The sequence below is a fragment of the Podarcis tiliguerta genome, assembly GCF_965153285.1.
Source record: "Podarcis tiliguerta genome assembly, chromosome: 2".
Taxonomy (NCBI): domain Eukaryota; kingdom Metazoa; phylum Chordata; class Lepidosauria; order Squamata; family Lacertidae; genus Podarcis; species Podarcis tiliguerta.
The window spans coordinates 85,543,428-85,561,197 of record NC_139535.1 but is presented as its reverse complement, the minus strand read 5'-3'; the positions used below and the strand labels follow the sequence as shown (position 1 = coordinate 85,561,197).

At 41.7% G+C, this 17,770-nt stretch overlaps 3 protein-coding genes across 6 annotated transcripts in view; 1 reads left to right on the top strand and 2 right to left on the bottom strand.

Annotated features, from left to right (window-relative positions):
- OGFOD3 (2-oxoglutarate and iron dependent oxygenase domain containing 3) overlaps nucleotides 1-769 on the bottom strand; it is a 38,565-nt gene extending 37,796 nt beyond the window's left edge. Inside the window, exon 1 of the mRNA XM_083428504.1 lies at nucleotides 650-769. The gene's annotated coding sequence lies outside the window, so the exon portion shown is untranslated. The remainder of the gene's footprint in view (nucleotides 1-649) is intronic.
- On the top strand, nucleotides 27-16,155 carry HEXD (hexosaminidase D). The gene is made up of 13 exons (XM_083428491.1): nucleotides 27-140; nucleotides 2,075-2,209; nucleotides 2,883-2,992; nucleotides 3,526-3,613; nucleotides 3,920-4,084; nucleotides 6,481-6,664; nucleotides 7,670-7,741; nucleotides 9,298-9,493; nucleotides 10,107-10,189; nucleotides 11,265-11,343; nucleotides 11,501-11,602; nucleotides 12,095-12,184; nucleotides 13,583-16,155. Exons 2-13 carry the CDS (start codon nucleotides 2,111-2,113, stop codon nucleotides 13,749-13,751), a joined length of 1,437 nt encoding a protein of 478 aa, XP_083284617.1. The 5' UTR covers nucleotides 27-140; nucleotides 2,075-2,110; the 3' UTR covers nucleotides 13,752-16,155.
- The window catches only part of CYBC1 (cytochrome b-245 chaperone 1), a 17,987-nt gene continuing 15,410 nt past the window's right edge, over nucleotides 15,194-17,770 (bottom strand). For all 4 annotated transcript variants that reach the window (XM_083428515.1, XM_083428512.1, XM_083428514.1 and 1 more), the window contains one exon: nucleotides 15,194-17,334. In XM_083428515.1, the coding sequence (XP_083284641.1) occupies nucleotides 17,163-17,334 (172 nt within the window). In that variant the 3' untranslated portion in view covers nucleotides 15,194-17,162. The remainder of the gene's footprint in view (nucleotides 17,335-17,770) is intronic.

Genomic DNA, 17,770 nt, shown 5'->3' with positions numbered 1-17,770 from the left:
CATTCTCCTTTCCCGGAACGGAAGCTACAGAGGGAAGAATGTGCAGGCAGGAGCAGCCGATGGCGGAAAGAGAGAGCAGCGCGGAAGGGCAGGGAAGCTTAATCGAGGCTGCAGGCGGAATGGAGCGCGAAGGAGCGGAGGTGAGAAGGTGTTGTTGTTATTGTTGTGGAGGAAGAAGATGGGCTGGCGCGCGCGGCATAGAGGAGCAGCTCCCTGGGGGAGGAGAAGGAGCCCGAGCCGAAGGATGTTGGGGCCTGAGCGACCTGCGGCAGGATTTACGTATAAGCTAAACAAGCTATAGCTTAGGGCTCCACTCTCTTGGGCCCCTCCCCCCCAAAATAATAATTAAAAAAAAAGAACTGGATGTACATATCCAAAATATAAGATAAAAAATAAAATAAAACCTACATACAGCAGCAGTGTTTTGTGTTGTGTAGGCTCCTGCGATATAAATAATGGGCCTCACCTGCTCCCTAAAATATCACTGCTTTGATCATTTCTATATATAAGGTGCCTACATTCTGCATGTGCAAATGGCTTTAGATACCTGTTAGGTCCATAAATTACCATATAGCATATATTCAACACAAAAACCAGTGACAATTTGTTGTTGACAAAGGACAGCTGGACATATAAAGGGCCTCATTACCTTCAGTAGCTTAGGGCCTCATCAAACCTAAATCCGTCACCTGCCCCAGAGGCAGCGGCTATTGCTGTGGTTGCCGTTTCCCATGACGTGTCTCGTGGCTGCTGGGCCACGTCTGGGAAGGAGAGGGGGGAGGGTCACGTGTGTGGCAGTTGGGAGGGTTTGGCTTTAGGTGGAAACTTGTTTTGCTGCCAGGGTGTTTAGCCAGTCAATTGATGGGTGGTGGGGCAAGGGGTCTTTTCTGTCCCATGTGCTGAAATTGATCCCCAAATAGAACGAGCAGATGCCACACTGTCTTGGCCCCTGCATCTTGAATGATTGCTCGCTTGTCATACTGCAGTCAAAATTAGCAGTTTCATTGATGGATACTTAAGTTAAGGGTACATTTAAACACAGTATCTACCTGCATCATCATACGTGGACTTGGATTTATTGGTGACCTTGTTGTTGCCTGTGGATTGTTTTAAATATTTCCTCTTTTGAGGATGACCCATAGCTTAGTGCTAATGTAGATGCTTTGCCTGCAGAAAGCCCCAGGTTCAATTTCTGGCATCTCCAGGTAGGGACAAACCCTCTCTGAAATTTCAAAGGATCACTGATAGTCAGTAGAGACAATGCTGAAGTGTGTGTGTGTGTGTGTGTGGAGCGTCTTCACCCCCATCGTTCTACCCAGACACTGAGATCTAGCGCCAAGGGCCTTCTGGCGGTTCCCTCACTGCGAGAAGTAAGGTTACAGGGAACAAGGGAAAGGGCCTTCTTGGTGGTGGCGCCCACCCTGTGTAACGCCCTCCCATCAGATGTCAAAGAAATAAACAACTATATAACGTTTAGAAGACATCTGAAGGCAGCCCTGTTTAGGGATGTTTTAAATGACTGTTTTAATGTGTTTTTAATCTTTTGTTGGAAGCCGCCCAGAGTGGCTGGGTAAACCCAGACAGATGGACAGGGTATAAATAATTTATGATGTTGATGATGATGATGATGATGATGATGTGTGTGGTACAGTGATAAGCTATGGGACCTTCCTTCCGACCTTCCTTCCTTCCTTCCTTCCTTAAATGTCAGTTTGCAGCTCAGATTATGTTGACATGTAGGGATCACCCAGAAAGGCTGAAGTAAGAGAAAGTGCATATGCACCTCTCTTTCATGGGAATGAACAACACCCATTAGAGTGAATAGGGAAGGATAAAATGGTGCAGAAGCCATGTGCACTGCCTTGAACTCATTGGAAGAAAGGTGCAGTATACATGTAATGAATAACTGTGTGTATATCACACACAGTAGTGATTATTGCCTATATGAAAATAAAGAATATGCAATTTATAAGGAACCAGATTTTCATCTTGATTCCAATTATTCCATGGGAGGCTTCCGGTTTTTTTATATTGTGAGTAAATGAGTCTCTTCACAATTTTCCTTCTTTTCCAGGTATAAGCACTTGAATTTGCTACTCACATCTGGAACATGGAAGAAAACAGAGTGATGGTTTCTTCTCCATTTGAACTGCACCTGGTGCACTTAGATCTCAAGGGAGCCCCACCAAAGGTCTCATACCTGGCAGAGGTAACACAATGTTGGTCTATGTAAATCAGAGAGTTGAACCTCTGCTGATGTTGATTTGGTTGAATTTAGTTGCATCCAGTGAGTTTAGTTTTTCCACTGCCTTGTGCCATGTAGTCTGAGTTGTAGGTTTAATTGCATTTCCGTCTTGTTCTCCAACATGAAAAGATTCAATTGCTTCACCCCCTAAAGCAGGGGTATTTAAAACTGCCACTTCCTGATAATGCCTGCTGTGAAAACTAAGGTGTCTTACTGCATAATTAAAAAAAAAAATTAAAAAGAAATATTTAAAGATGAGCAGTAACAGGCTTTAGTGGACTAACCTAAGGAGACATAGGGGAAAAAAGGATCTATTCTATGTCATACAGATTCTAGTGTTTCAGATACGGCAAAAGGATTGCGTTTATTGAAGCATTTTTACCCCAGCCAAAAAAAAGTTTCCAAGAATGGCTTACAAGTGTCAGTGCTAAAGCAGTCCCTGCCTTCAGGCCTGTAATCTAAAAGACATGACAGGAAAGAAAAAGGGTTTGGAGCAGAGGAGCACACTTGGAGCAGGGCTATCTCTCACGCACGAGAGCAGGAAATAACAATATAACCATTCCCTAGTTTTGTTAATGTTTTACAAAACTAAATTCCACACTAGCTGGATATTTCACATGTTTTGTGCAACCAACAGATCTTCCCATTGTTCCATGCCCTGGGTGCAAATGGCATTCTCCTTGAATATGAGGACATGTTCCCCTATGATGGGGAACTGAAACCACTTCAAGCAAATGACGCATACAGGTAAGGTAGATAGTAAGGTTTTCTAATTGCAGTTGGCTGCCCTGCACATAAACCCCTGGACGAATTTGCCTGTAATTTGGCATGTTTAACCTGCGCTGAGACTGCTACTGTGCCTGTAAATTTCATCCATACCTCCCTCAAGGGGGAGGAGAGGATCCATAGCCATTTTTTACATTTCCCAATTTTGGGGTGGGGATAACAAAGCAGATTTCAATATGCTAAACCTCACCAGCCAGTTGGACCAAGTTGGGCTGTGTTCCAAACTGGGATCTTAACTGGATCTTAACTGGTTAGTGAACATCCTATATGTGTGTGTTTGTGTAGGTGGCGACCATTTTGCACACAGCAGATTGATGTGCAGCCTCTTTTTTGTCATTTTTTGCCATGGAACAGGGCGGAATGGGCTTATGTGCACAATGACCCAGAACGCAACCCTCGCGCAAACAGGGAGTTGCATGTGTATATAAATAGTGAAATTTTTAACATGTTGAAATATACCATTGCTAACAAAGTTGTTTTCCATTGCTTTCTAGTTCCACTGAGATTAAAGAGATTTTAAAGCTGGCAAAGCTAAATGAGCTAGAGGTTGTCCCTCTGGTCCAGACCTTTGGACATATGGAGGTAAATGCCAGGATTCAAGTCACACACACTTGAATTTGAGGGGGGGTTGCTTTGGGTAAGGGGGGGAGCGGTTTGTTTTGCTATCTGTAGTGCAGTAGCAACCAATGCGGTGGAGCAGACTTGTGGGATGCAATCCAACTTTAGGTCGTGTGATGGTACAGTAAAGGGCTTTTATAATGCCCTTGGTCCTAGGTTTTTCAACCGGGGCATCTGTAATCACTTGCAGAAGTCCTTTGCTTATGTCTTTGGTCACCCTTTTTGCTTCAGTTTGGTGACCACACCCATTACTTCTTGCTTCTCCTGCAGTTTGTCCTAAAGCACAAAGAATTCTGTCACCTACGGGAAGTGGCAATGTTCCCCAACACTGTGAATCCCCATAAAGAGGAATCCCTGAAGCTGGTCAGCACAATGATAGAACAAGTGGTAGCGCTGCATGATGATCTTCGATGGTTTCACATCGGCTGTGATGAGGTATAGTGTGGGACTTGGAATCATTTCCAATACATTTAATGATGTCTTCCTTGATCCTGGACATGCTGGGCTGTCAGATTGTCTTAATCACGAGATAAACATCATCATAGCATGATCCACAACCTCAGATGCACAGAGGTTGAAATTCTTTGGTTCTTAAGTGTTTTTGTTTGTGTGTGTGTGTGTTTAAATCCTTACTATTAGTTTTTAATGTATCAGGCCTTTATAGCTTTGCATACTGAACATTTTTTTAGTAACTACTATAGTTAAAAGATAAGCTTTCTACTTGTGTGACTGCTTCCTGATGTTTTAATGATAGGGAAATAAACACAGATGTCTTACAAGGGCTCCCCTATGCCTTCCTCAGCCATCACTGGGCTGCTGAAAGGAAAAGAGAATTTGGCTGCCTAGAGTACAGAGCAATGAGTGAATCTTTGGATTCATGATCTGATTTTAGTTCATTTGTACTTCCTAGCTTTGGGCAGTTATTTTATATTGTCAGGTGTTTTGTTAGAAGCAACACATTATAATTTGGAATAAATCATGCAGTGGAATAAATCAGGTTGGAAGAATTTGGCTTCAGAAGCTGGTCCTTTTATATTGCGTTTTATTAGGGCCTATTGAAATATGTGGTAGATGTGGTGGACTTGCTGAAATGAATGTCCACCCGTGAATTATCTTGGGTTTGTGTTTGTGCTTATCACATAGGAGATAGCCACCCAATCATATGTATGTGCCATTTTTGTTACATCACTGTAGATGCTGAAAAGGTGGTGTTTGCAGTGGCATGCCAAAAGCTGTATCTTGGGCATAGCAGTGCATTATAATCTTGCCACAGGTTGCAAGGCCAGCATCCCAAAGAATTCTTTAAGTTACTGCTGTGCACAAACCAGCTTGTAAAAGTCAACAGGAGCGCTATTGCTCCTGTATGCCTGTTTTAGGTCCAAAGAAATGTTTATAAAAAGGCTAGCTGGAAAAATGTAGGCAGAGGGGGAGTTTACTGTGCTCTTTCCTCTTCTGCCTCTTGACTCTCAAACACCACCTATTACTTTCTCGCAGCTGTATCCCCCCTTTCCTTTCTGTTGTATGGAGAAAAAGCATGCACTCGCTATGGGAATACAACTCAAAATGGCTTTCCTGGGGTGATTGATCCCCACCCAGTGCTTTGAAGCACATAGCCCTCATTCCACTTGCCTAGCAGGCATGAAGACTTTCAGCAGGGATGGCTGAATGCACAGTAAGTGCTTCTAAATAGTCGAGTGGGCAGTGATCCGCTGTCAAGGGAAAACTGTTTTCATTGGCATAACTTTAGTAACTGCATTGTGTGCTCCAGCCCAAAGTCTGTGATAGCCGTCAGTGGAGCAGGACTATCCTTGTGAGAGAACTGCCTGTATTTCTACATCATATTAAGCCATAGATCAAAACAAAGTGCAAACGAGCAGTGTGGTGGTTCATATTGTTGTGCAGTACTCAATATACAGTACCCTGCTCTGTATTTTACTGTGCCACCAGGAAACAAGCCAGAGTCTGGCTTGTCGTGCCGTCTACACTGAGGCTCATGGTTTGTTTCTCTCCAAACAAACCACAAGTGGTAACTGGCGTTTGCCCTCCTAGGTGGGTCATAAGGAAAGGGTTAAAGGAGTGTGAAGTGACTGGCCAGTGGGAACACAAGGGGAGGAGTTAGAGTTAGAGTTGGAGTTGTTGGGAAGTCAGTTGGGAGTTGGAGAAGGAAGAGGGAGGATAAGTCTGTGGGTTGGGCTAGTTTGATGTGAGAGAGTGAGAGAAACTGTTAGGAGGAGTCAGATAGACAGTTGGGATAATCAGTTAGAAGTTATTAGGAAGGTATAGGCCGGTAAAGAAACTAAGATTAAGAAACTGACAAGAAAATTTATCTGAAACCATAAACTTGTTAATGATTATAAAATAAACTTGCTTATTTGATTTAATGTTAACAACTGTCTGGAATCTGTGTGTACCCGAGAGAAACGGGTTGGTGACAGCGGGGAAGCAATCACAGTAGTGGCACAGGGATCAATAGACCGTCAAACGTCGGGAGACCCTGTGTGATCGCCATAGTAACCATGGCTGTATGGGTGTGCTTTGAGGGAAACAAACCACAAGCTCAGGTTTGGACAACATGACAAGCCAGACTCCCGCTTGCTTCCTCCATGGCACACTAGGAACTGGAAATGGGAGAGGTCCAAGAGGGAACTTGACAACAGCTTACACCATCGTGCTGCTTGTTGACATCAAACCATAGTTTGTTTTAAACTGTAGCTTAATGCGACACATGAATCAGGCCAGTAACTAGTATGTTGGTGGTGCTGAAAAATAAATGAATTGCTAAATGGCTAAATGAATTGCTAAACGAAGAATGTATTGGTTGGTGTCTCCAGGTGTATTATCTGGGTGAAGGAGAAGAGTCCAAACAGTGGCTGCAGGAAGAAGAAAATACGATAGAAAAACTGTGCCTGTCCCACATGAAAGCCGTGGCCAGCCATGTAGTCTCAGCCTACCCTACAGTGAAACCTATTGTGTGGGATGACATGCTGAGGGGAATGAGCGAGGAAACACTGAGAGGTATGTTGTCACCAGAAAGGGAGTCTCACAAAAAAATTGAGCAACATAATTCATTTCTGGCAGGTCAGAATTCATTGTGGTTTCAGAGTTAGCTTCAGATGTATTGAAAGGTAGACACCTTTATTGGAGGGAGTGGATACTTTCAAATGCCACAAAGAAGCACTCTGAGCATTTGAAATAAAACATCCTATAACCAGCTGGAACTCACCAGAACTGAGTTACATCACCACTTTGGTGCATACCGGCAGCCCTTAAGGTTGGGGCTGTGTGCTGGGAGTGAAGAAGAGAAGGAGGGTGCTCCCCTAAAATTTCAAAGCTCAACAACTTTGGGTGGGTGCTCAGCAAGGATATACTTGCTGCAATATCCTCATCCAGGACGTCCACATAGAACTGTGCTGTATTTGGGGGGATCCAGATCCTCAGAGAAAATTAATAGGTTAAAAACACTAAGTGCAAATACTAATTTTAAAAAGCCGTGCCAGGTCAAATTTCTGTGGTTTGGGAAATGAAAAATTCAAAAAGATATAGAACTTATTTGCATTAAAATTATAGGATGTAAACCTGTTAATGATTATAATCATCAATGGAAAGATTGTTTGATGTTGATGTTAATTAATTATTTTCCAAATATATACATATTAAAATACTCCTGTTTAAAATGGCAAGGAAGAACAGGAAAATTTACAATAGAAACTTAGCGTAGCCTAATTAAATATATCTGAATAAGATATAAATGTACCAATATTTCCAGTTTTTGTGTTGAATCACAGGGAAAGTTTAATAATGAACTGTGGGATTGGACCTCACGGTCTAATTGGTGTACTGCTTGTTCCGGGCTTTCTCTATCATTGGCCCACTATATTAGGAGGGACTGAGAATTCGATACATATTTTTCTTAAGTCTTTGGGTTTTGTTTAAAATTATCACCGACCAATTTCCTTTGTACAAATCTCTACACAAATACAACTGAGAAATACAATCAGTCATATTTCTGTTTCTTTCCAGAGTCTGGGATAGCACAGCTTGCAGAGCTGATGATCTGGGACTACTCCCCGGACCTTGATGTGGATAGTAAAGGTTTGCATTGCTTTGTGACTTTGCTTAAAAAGGGAAATGCATTCAGTCACTGTCTGAAGTATAGAATAACTCCTTCTCACAGTGGCCAGCCAGATGCCTATGGCAAGTCTGCAAGCAGAACCAGAGCAGAATCAAGCGGTCTCCCCACTTGTGAGTCGCAGCAACTGGTACACAGAAGCATATGGCCTTTGACAGTGGAGGTAGAATATAACTAATGTGCATAGCTGTCAACTTTCAGATTTGAAAATAAGGGATCAGCAGCCTCACCTGACCCGGGGAGCCTCGAAAATAAGGGATCAGCAGCCTCACCTATCCCGGGGACAGTCTATGGGATATCTAACAATCCGGGATAGCAGCTGGAAGCAGTGGGAAACGGCGCTGGAATAAGGAAATTTCCCGCAAAAAAAGGGAAGGTTAACAGCTATGCTAATGTGGCTAGTGGCAAAGTTTAGGAAAACGTAACAGCAGACACTGGAAACAGGAAATAAGCAATGTTAAGTCTTTTAGTAAATTGTCAAGGAATGAGAGTGAACCTGTCTTCTTATTTGAGGAGCAGCCATCTTGATTTAAATGCCAAGACCATACCAAAGTTGGGGTACTTGGGGGGGGGGGAGGAGTAAGGAATGTTGACTGGACATTCTTATGGGTACTTTGAAAAAATGAAAGCGATGTGGCATGAAGTCACTCCAGTTTGTTCATGTGGAATGTACTTATCACAAGCTATTTTTATTCATATTCTGAAGACACAATTTTGACATCCAGCCAAGTGATGTTTGACATTCCTCCTCACTGGCTTATTTCTTATCCCGAAGACAGAGGAGCTTAGACAGTGCTAGTAGATATTCTTCAGTGCCCAAAGAAGGAAGGGGGAGTAATAACAAAGCGGAATTGTCCCATTGAGACAATAGCATAGGACCTTTTTATCATTTTTAATTTAGGTCATTTGATTTATCTGTTTTAAACATGAGCACACCAGATAAAGTAATGTGTGGACGATAATCCATGTATTGCTTTCTTCAATGTAATTGAAATCTGAGACTGGTTCAGCATTGCCTCACAATAAGTGGGTTGTGAGTAGTTTTAACTTTTTTAGCTAATGAAGAGGCTGACCCTACGGAACATACATAATCCTTATACAGTGGTACCTCAGGTTAAGAACTTAATTTGTTCTGGAGGTCTGTTCTTAACCTGACACTGTTCTTAACCTGAAGCACCACTTTAGCTAATGGGGCCTTCTGCCGCTGTGCCGCCGCTGCATGATTTCTGTTCTCATCCTGAAGCAAAGTTCTTAACCCGAGGTAATATTTCTGGGTTAGCGGAGTCTGTAACCTGAAGCGTATGTAACCTGGAGCGTCTGTAACCCAAGGTACCACTGTAGATCTGTGAGTCTTACTAGCAAATGTAGCTGCATTTAGGAACATTGTCTTTTTTTATCACGAGTCTACCAGTTTCTTCTTTCCACTTGGTACAAGTTGGACCCAGTCCTGTATCAGCAGAAGATTGTTCATACACTGCCACTGAACTGTGGACTTTCCTGTCTCTCCCTTTACTTCCAGCAACTCTCATTAAAAAGTACCAGAAGTGTGACTTCTCAAAGCTGTGGTTTGCTAGTGCTTTTAAAGGGGCCACAGGAGTCAACCAGTGTCTGACCCTCATTGGACACCACCTGAAAAACCATCAGCAGTGGTTGAAAGTGGCTGAAAGCAGTCCTGCCGGTATCATCCAAGGAATCATCCTGACCGGTTGGCAAAGGTAGTGAAACTTTACACAAGGGGATTAAGAGAGCGATAGCATTATGAGTACATTGAACACCACAGAATCTCTCCTCTTAAGCAGGATTCTGAAGTCAAGAGTTGAACTTGGACAGCACACACTTTTTTTGAGACCATATAAATTCTGAGGCGAAACCTTTAAAATGCAGAAATTTCAGAAACAGAAGGAGAGTCATCAGCTTGTGGATGAACTTTTCCTCTCACCATTGGCCTCTGTGGTTTCTGCTTCCCACCCCATTGTGGATCCTGCCTTACATTTTCTTTTCTGTTTTTTACCCCAACTCCTTCCCCACCTTCTTCAAATTAACTAAAGTCCCAGACTTCCTTTTTCATTTCATCGTTTCATCCTGAAAGAATAAACTGTTCTGCAAGAGGAACAGATCATATGACTCAAATTCAGTTTATATACAGGTGCAGCATTTACTCAAACTGCTGATGTTTTCAATGCAGTTATATTCCTTACACTCTGTGGGCTCCATAAATTGGTCTTAATAAAGTTCCTAAAGTCTCTGGGGTGACTGCAGATGCCTGCACCGCTTCAGTCCCTTGTTTATATTGCCTCTCACTGAATCGCTCTGCATTTTCTTCTCTAGGTATGACCACTTCTCTGTTCTGTGCGAGCTTCTGCCTGTAGGAATCCCATCATTAGCCGTATGTCTCCAGGCACTAAAGAACGGTATAGAATTACTCTTTCCTCAGTCAGATCTAAACCATGTGCACAGGATCCTGAAAACACTGCAAGATTATTAGCATCAGAACTTGTACATTCCTTTGGAATAGCTGCTTAACTTAAATTCATTTTTTCCCCTAATTGCCCAGGAATATATTAGAGCTATACTATAGAAAGGGTAGCCAAGTTCCTTTACTTCATACATTGTCTCATGTTGTGATTAACAAGAACCTGTGAGGTATTCTTTTTTCAGTGGCAAAAGTGATTTGCCCTGAAGGAGTCCAGGACTCTTCATGACCTTCAGCCTTTCACATCTGATATCAATACTGGTTTCTAGATAATAATAGTTGCTAAGACCAGTCAAGCATACTTCATGACTAATGCCCATACATAACAGTATTAAATAGTTGAAACAGTTCCTTATATTTGTGTCCGTTCCTCACCCACCTCCCCGCCTCTGCAAGCTATAATCTCTCTGTCTATTAGAAATTCCATAAAACACGGCTGGTTCACCTAAGGCAGAGGTGGGAAATGTCAGGCTTGCAGACTAACTTGTCAGGACTTTCCTCTGAGAAAACTTTTTGAGTCACAAGCACCAGGCTATGAGTGAGTTACCACAAGGTGGCAACATCGGATAGTACAGGCCAAAGGAAAAGCTTCAGAAGGTGCGATGCTGGGCGGAAGCTTTGTGTTCCCCAGTTCCATCAGCTTTATTGCAACTTGAATTCAAAAAAAGTATGCTCAGGATCACACCCTAAAATCAAAACCCACCTATCTATATAAAACTAGGCTGCCTTTTCTCCGTTCTAAATAGCTGGCTGGGTTCTGAGCCATCTTTAACTTATGGAACCTATTACAATGATTTCTAGCCTACCCTTCATGATACAAATCCTTCTAAGACCACTAGGAATCACAATGTTTTTTAAACTTGGGTGACCTAGGGTCATAATTTCATCCTTTAATAGCGGTGGGTTTTATACATGCAGGAACACACACACATCATTAGGCCAGTTTTGTGTCCCGTTTAAGGTTTTACACTTGAAACAAAAGCAGCAATTCCTCTCTCTTTGGTCCTCCCAAGGTGGCTATTCAGAAAAGGTGAAAGAAGATGTAGAAAAATCCCTGGGGATCTCCAGTTTGGAAATAGACACTTATATGAGGTAATAGCCCCAACTTCTAGATTGCAACAGCATTTCTGGAAGCGATATTATGGGGAGTGGGGAATGTGCAAGCCCCTTTCGCTTTCAGGCCCCATGGGCATCAGGCCCAGTGGGTTAGGGACAAAGTTTACTCTTGCCCAATTCTCTTCTTGAACAGTGACATCTCAGGGACTTTCCCGGGAAGTGAAATTCTCTCGCTGGTGACCCAAATTACATTCTACCTCAAGTCCTCAGTGGATGAACTTCTGGAAAACAACAGGTGAGGAACAAAGAGGAGGAGCTGACACTCCGTCACGTAGAGCTATAATTGATCTTATTGCCACATAAAATGTGTTATCTTTTTACTGTGTATTGACTTAAGGGCTTAAAGTTATTTTTCCTTGCATAAGCAAGAACGGGGGGGGGGGGGGGGGATTCCACCATATCATTTTAACCACCCTAACTGCACTTGTTATTAGATGCTTACATGATGTTAAAGAGTTGCTACTCTTATCAATGTTAAATCTTAAAGTTGGACCTACAGTATGTGATATCTCTCAGTCTGCCCTGTAGCTTTTCAGTTCCATTCACGCCTATTTGTTCTTTAATTATTTTTGTATTATTATTAAATTTGTATACTGCCCTTCATCTGAATATCACAGGGCAGTTCACTACATAAAAAAATAAAAAACGAGAACACAAGATTCGGAATAAAAATGAAAACAAACCAATACTCCCCCTCCCACATATATTTATGGCTTATCACTTTTAGGTATGTCACAGGCTGGTTCAGCCCCTACCACAGAAAGAGGAAGAAGATCCATCCTATAATGATTCATCACTTTCAGCCAGATGCACTAAGGTAACTAAAAATCTCTGATTCCTTGCAAAGTTTGTTTTTTGAAGATTATCTTGGGACAGGGATATTAAAAGTTCATGATCTAATTCTTAACCATTGGCGTCAGAAACTTCCATGTTGAGGATGCCATTTTGGACAGTGCATTTAAGTACCTCGCTCACTCAAATTCACAAATGGTCAAATATTCAATCGTTACTTTATTAAAACACCAACAGCACCAAAGCAAGGAAACAGATCTAAAACTTTATTGTTTTCCTGCCACTCCAGCCATTGGCTGAACTGCTGTGAAGTAATGGACTATTCACAAATATTCGAGTTACTAAGGCCAAAGGCTCGTAGCAGTACTAAAAAAGCTACCACTCCCCTAGAAACTAGTGAAAATGTTTCTTTGTTAAATATATTTAAGAATACATGGTGGAAGGGGGAAAGTAGCATTTCTGACTGGTTAACAAACATCACCCCTAGCCTCAGACAGCTATTATAAACATTATGTAACCAGCAATGAAGCCTTGCTATAGGTAAAGATTAGTCTCTTGTACTGTATTGTCATGAATTGTGTTAATTCTAGTTCTAGTGCAGCTTCCCCCCCCCCCAAAAAAAAAATATTTAAGAGCTACAGGGGCATAGCAAGAATTCCTGAGACTAGAGAAACCTTTCAGCAGTCATGGTGAATAGGCTACTTCACTTTTTACCCCGCATTCTACAAGCAGTGACTTTCTCATCCAATCCCTTTCCCCACTTTACAAAATACAATACAGCGGTACCTCGGGTTAAGAACTTAATTCGTTCTGGAGGTCCGTTCTTAACCTGAAACTGAGGTACCACTTTAGCTAATGGGGCCTCCCGCTGCCACCGCCACACATTTTTTGTTCTCATCCTGAAGCAAAGTTCTTAACCCGAGGTACTATTTCTGGGCTAGCGGAGTCTGTAACCTGAAGCGTCTGTAATCCGAGGTACCACTGTAGTGAAACGAGCTATATTAGCATAAACTAATCTACGGCTAATCTATCTACTGCTGGTATGTTGCATCTAGACCATAAAATTAACTTAATTTTATGATCACAAAAGGTGCTATGGTTTTAGCTGCTGGTGACTTTGGCTAATTTGGCTGTAGAGATTTTTGTATTTGCAAAAAAAAGAAAGAAAAGAAAAATACAATAGTAGGATCTTATTATACGTGTCTCAAATATATATATATATGTATTCAAGTTTTCCTTACTGAATTTTACCCACTAGCTCTCTGCAGTATTGTGAAAGGCTCCCTCTTCCCACAGGATGTAGAAACTTTAAATGTAGCCTTCAGTAACTTTTAACATCTCTTAAGAATCAACCTGATCTTTGGTTTAGTTAGGTCTACATCACATGGCAATATATTAAATTCTGCTGCCAATTTCTTCTTAGGCTCTTGACCAAGTGGACTACTGTGACCCAAGAGCTCCAAACAGCAATGGAAAAGACATTCTTTATATCTGCTGCAGAAGAATGGATGGAGGAGAACGTCCAACCCAGCCTGCAAAGACTTCAGGGAACAGTCGATGATCTGGACAGAGCAATACAGGAATTATCCTAGTACTCTTACAGACAGCTTTGCAGATTTGAGGCCCAGCATGGTACAGCTAGCATCATGCAGCTAGATTAGCATGTGTAAGCCGGGGAAATGCTCTTCAGGTGCAGAGATGAGTCTGTTGCGCTAGCAGGCTTGGAATTAATCTTAAAAAGAAATTTTGAAGAGATACAGACTGCCTCGGGTCTTTCCCTTTCTTCTGAAAATGTACCAGCAATCACACTGTGTGCATAGAGTCACACTGGGTAGAAGTGAGAGCAGGCTCCAAGATTTCTCGTGGATTTGTTAAGATTGATTGCAGACTTTTACAATTTAAAAACCTGTGCACGGACACTTTAAATAAATAAATAAAAAGTTGCACAATCCATTTATTAGTATGCTTTGAACATCTCCACTGGTATGTTGGGGAAGCCTCATTATGCCCCCAAACTGATTTCTCAAGAAGGAAGCAGGAATAAGTTGCCCAAAGCAGATCAGAAGCAAATGTTCTTAGTTTCTTCATTCTGGCCCCAACACCTGCTGCTGCCATGAGAGCTGGGCTGCAGATGGTCTTGGCTCTGCACAGCCCCTGCTGCTGGATGGTTGTTTTGCACACTTAAACTAATGATTCCGCAGGTACCCAGTGTAAGAAGGTGGGAACATGAGTGAAACCACAAGAGGACATCTAAGCTCTTGTCTAAAAGTAGCCAGGAGCTAGATAAAAGCATCTTTTTGCTGCTAAGAAACAATCTCAGATTTCATCAAATGAAACACCTAATCCCTCACATTTAATATTTTACATGCTACCAAAACATTCATTGGTCTAATTAATGGTTTAAAGCTTGCCGACAGAATCAAGAGGAATGGATCAGATCATAAACAGTGCACATTGCAAACCAGAACATTAAACACAGTTCAGCAGAGGTATTTGCACTGCAATCCTATGCACCTCTCATCAGAATGAAACCCCACTCAGTTCAGTGGGATTTACTCCAAGGTAATGCATGTAAGCTTGCTTCTGCTTTGGTCGGTGGCATGGTAAAATACATCAGTTCCCTCTGGAATGTCATATGTATTTCTCTATTTCTACACAGGCATATGGTGAAGAGTAAAAGGCTTCCTATGAGACAGTGGTCCTTGGGAGTTCAAATTGGATTGCCTATTTATTTAAAACTGCACTTCTAGAGCTGGAATGTCAGAACTCAAAGTCTCAGACTTTGGGTTGTCTCCAGCGCATACCTACACAGAGTACCTAGTAGTAGGAAAGCCTTCAGGTGAGAGTGTCGGCATTCGGGGGTCGAACGGCCAGCTGGCTAGCTCCCAACTGGACTGTCTCCTTCCAGCTGTCATGCTGCGAAGATCCCTCGACCTCTGGTTTTGACATATATCAGTGACCCAGGTTTGCTAACATAGGCACACTTTACTTAGCAAAGCAAACTGCACAAACAGAAGAAGCTTGAGGCTGTGGATACATACTATAACTACGGGTTTATTAAACATAAATCAGGACAAAGAAACATGTCGTCTCTCTTTGCCGTCTTCTCGGAGAGAGTCAAAAGCGAAAAAAATACAGCGGAAGTTCCGCTTACACCAGCGAACTCTGCTGGAATGTAAACAGACATGTGACACGTAACAGTTCCATGTCTGAACCAAAAGGTGGAATGGAATCTCCATCAGACAGATGAGGACCAGAAGTGGTGGAATTGCTTGCTCCAGATACTACCATTACAACCTTAATTTCCAGATGCAACTGAGCTCCATGATCATCCAAAGACCATGAATCTCAAGTGTTTGAGGAGACGCCACTTAATAGTGAAACATGACCTCATTATAATCTGATTTAAATTAAAATTCCTTCTATCCACTGTAATGAGAAAATTGCAATACAACTGAATATAGCCTCTCAAATTTTATAGAATACTTACAATTACATGTATTATCTTAAGAGTTACAAGCTTTGTGTACTTAAATGATGCATTCTTTTTCACCATTCATTGTGCCCTATGTGAAATGTACAAGTACCTGCAGGAAGCTTTTTTTTTTTAGCTTCTTACAAACTTTGTTAATTTAAAAGCCAAATATACATATACATGTCATAGTTAAAAGGAAACATAAAAGAAGAAAGTTCCATAAGAATCAAGGATCCAATAAGAAATATTAACACTGGATATCCAAACAGTACAGGGAGCTTTACAAAAAATTGTATAAAGGCTTAAACACCACTTTATAAAACAGTTTTACTGTTGCAATTGACACCTGAAGAACACATAAGAGTAGTGGGAGTGATCAGAAGTAAAATTTCTGCATGGCGAGCGTTTACAATCTTCTACCCTTAGCTGCTCATAAAGTATCTACCATGAACAGGAAAACAAAAGGATACATGTAAATCAATACATTTAAAAGCTCTTATAAAATGAGGTATATATTTTTGGGGGAAAACTCAAAAACAATGGCAGATCAGGGAATCCGCAGCCCTCTGAATGTTCCTGGACTCCCAGCTCCTAACAGCCCTAGCCAGCATGGCCTTGCTGGCAAAGGTTCGTTGGACCTGGAGTCCTGGAAGATCCAGAGGGGCACAGAATCCCCACCCTGACATAGATCTTAATACTTTTTTTATAATAATAAAAAATAAAACTTACTGTCTAAATCACTTTGAAATTTCCCATCTTCCATGTTTTTAAAAAAGTAACATCTTGAAAGGCTGGACTCGTACCTACAGCCCCGAAATGCAAAAAGCTCTTCCACTGTTGTGTGGGTTTTTTAAATTAAAAAAATCCATAGTTTGTATATCTTATTACTACACTGGAAATTTCCTTTAAAGAACAGTAAAAAAAAAATTAAAAAATGTTCACACATAAAAACCATACTTCTACAGCAGTAATAGAAAGTTCATCTGCTGTCACCAACTCGTGGCAAAATATAAAAATGAAGATACTAGTCTCTCAACAATGAGCTAACAAGTCTTCTGAAGACATATGTGTAAGGCAACATAAAGGTCTGGGTTCGAGATATCATCTAAACCATGGTTTAAATTATCAGGAACAAACCGGTGTACCTTGGGCTCCCCTTGTCCCTCTTCTCCTTCACACACAAGAGGAGAGTGAAAGCTTACACTTAAAACCACATTATTTATGAACAGTGCTTTGTTCTTTAAAAAAACACACACCAACAATCCAGCTCAAACCATAGTTTCAGAACAGGTCACAATTCCCAATGCAGTTCAAAACTTTGGTTTGTTCTAACATGAAAACAAAAGCTTTCACTCCTCTCTCGCACACCGAGGTAAAGTGGAAGTGCTCAAATTCAAGGCTGTCCTAGGTGATCATTATCATCTAAACCAGGCCAATAGTTTTGCTTTTTTTTTGTTTTGTTTCTCTAAAACCACATATAAGGAAATTCTAATAAAAGATTCATTTCACTTGGGATGAAAGGAAAGCTTTAAAAATCAGGTTCTTCTGGTCCCTCTAAACAGCTGCTACCATGGATTTCTGAGAAGGGTTCCTCTTCATCACTGACATCTGTTTCACTGCTGTTCTCAATATACTTGTCTGCTGGAACTTTGTTCAGCTCCAGAAAGCCAGTAATGAGCTTGGCCACAGCTTCTACATCACTGTTGAGAAGGCACAAGCAAGAGTTAGCAATTCAGGTGCCCACTTGAGGTGGTCACAAAAGTGCACAAAATATACAAAATATCACTGGCTGGTGGAGGCAGCAAAATTAAAAGTACTCCTTATGTATCCCTTCCACTCGGGCCCGACCACAGAGCAGGAGAGATGCTGGGCCCAGGGCAATTCACACTGTGTTCCCCATTAGCTGGTGATGGTCCTGATGGTGTTTATTAAGCTCTCAGACTGGGGTGCGTACTCAAAATGTGCAAGGCTTTTGTGTTCTAATCACATAGTGGCTGCATGCAGACAAGCATATCTCCCTTAGTAAGCGAAGACATGAGCATGCCTTGTTCCCCCACACGCAGCTGCTTCACTCCTCCCTTCACACAAGCAACCAAACAAGCTGGAAAGTCTCAGTTAGTTTCCCTGTTATGTCTG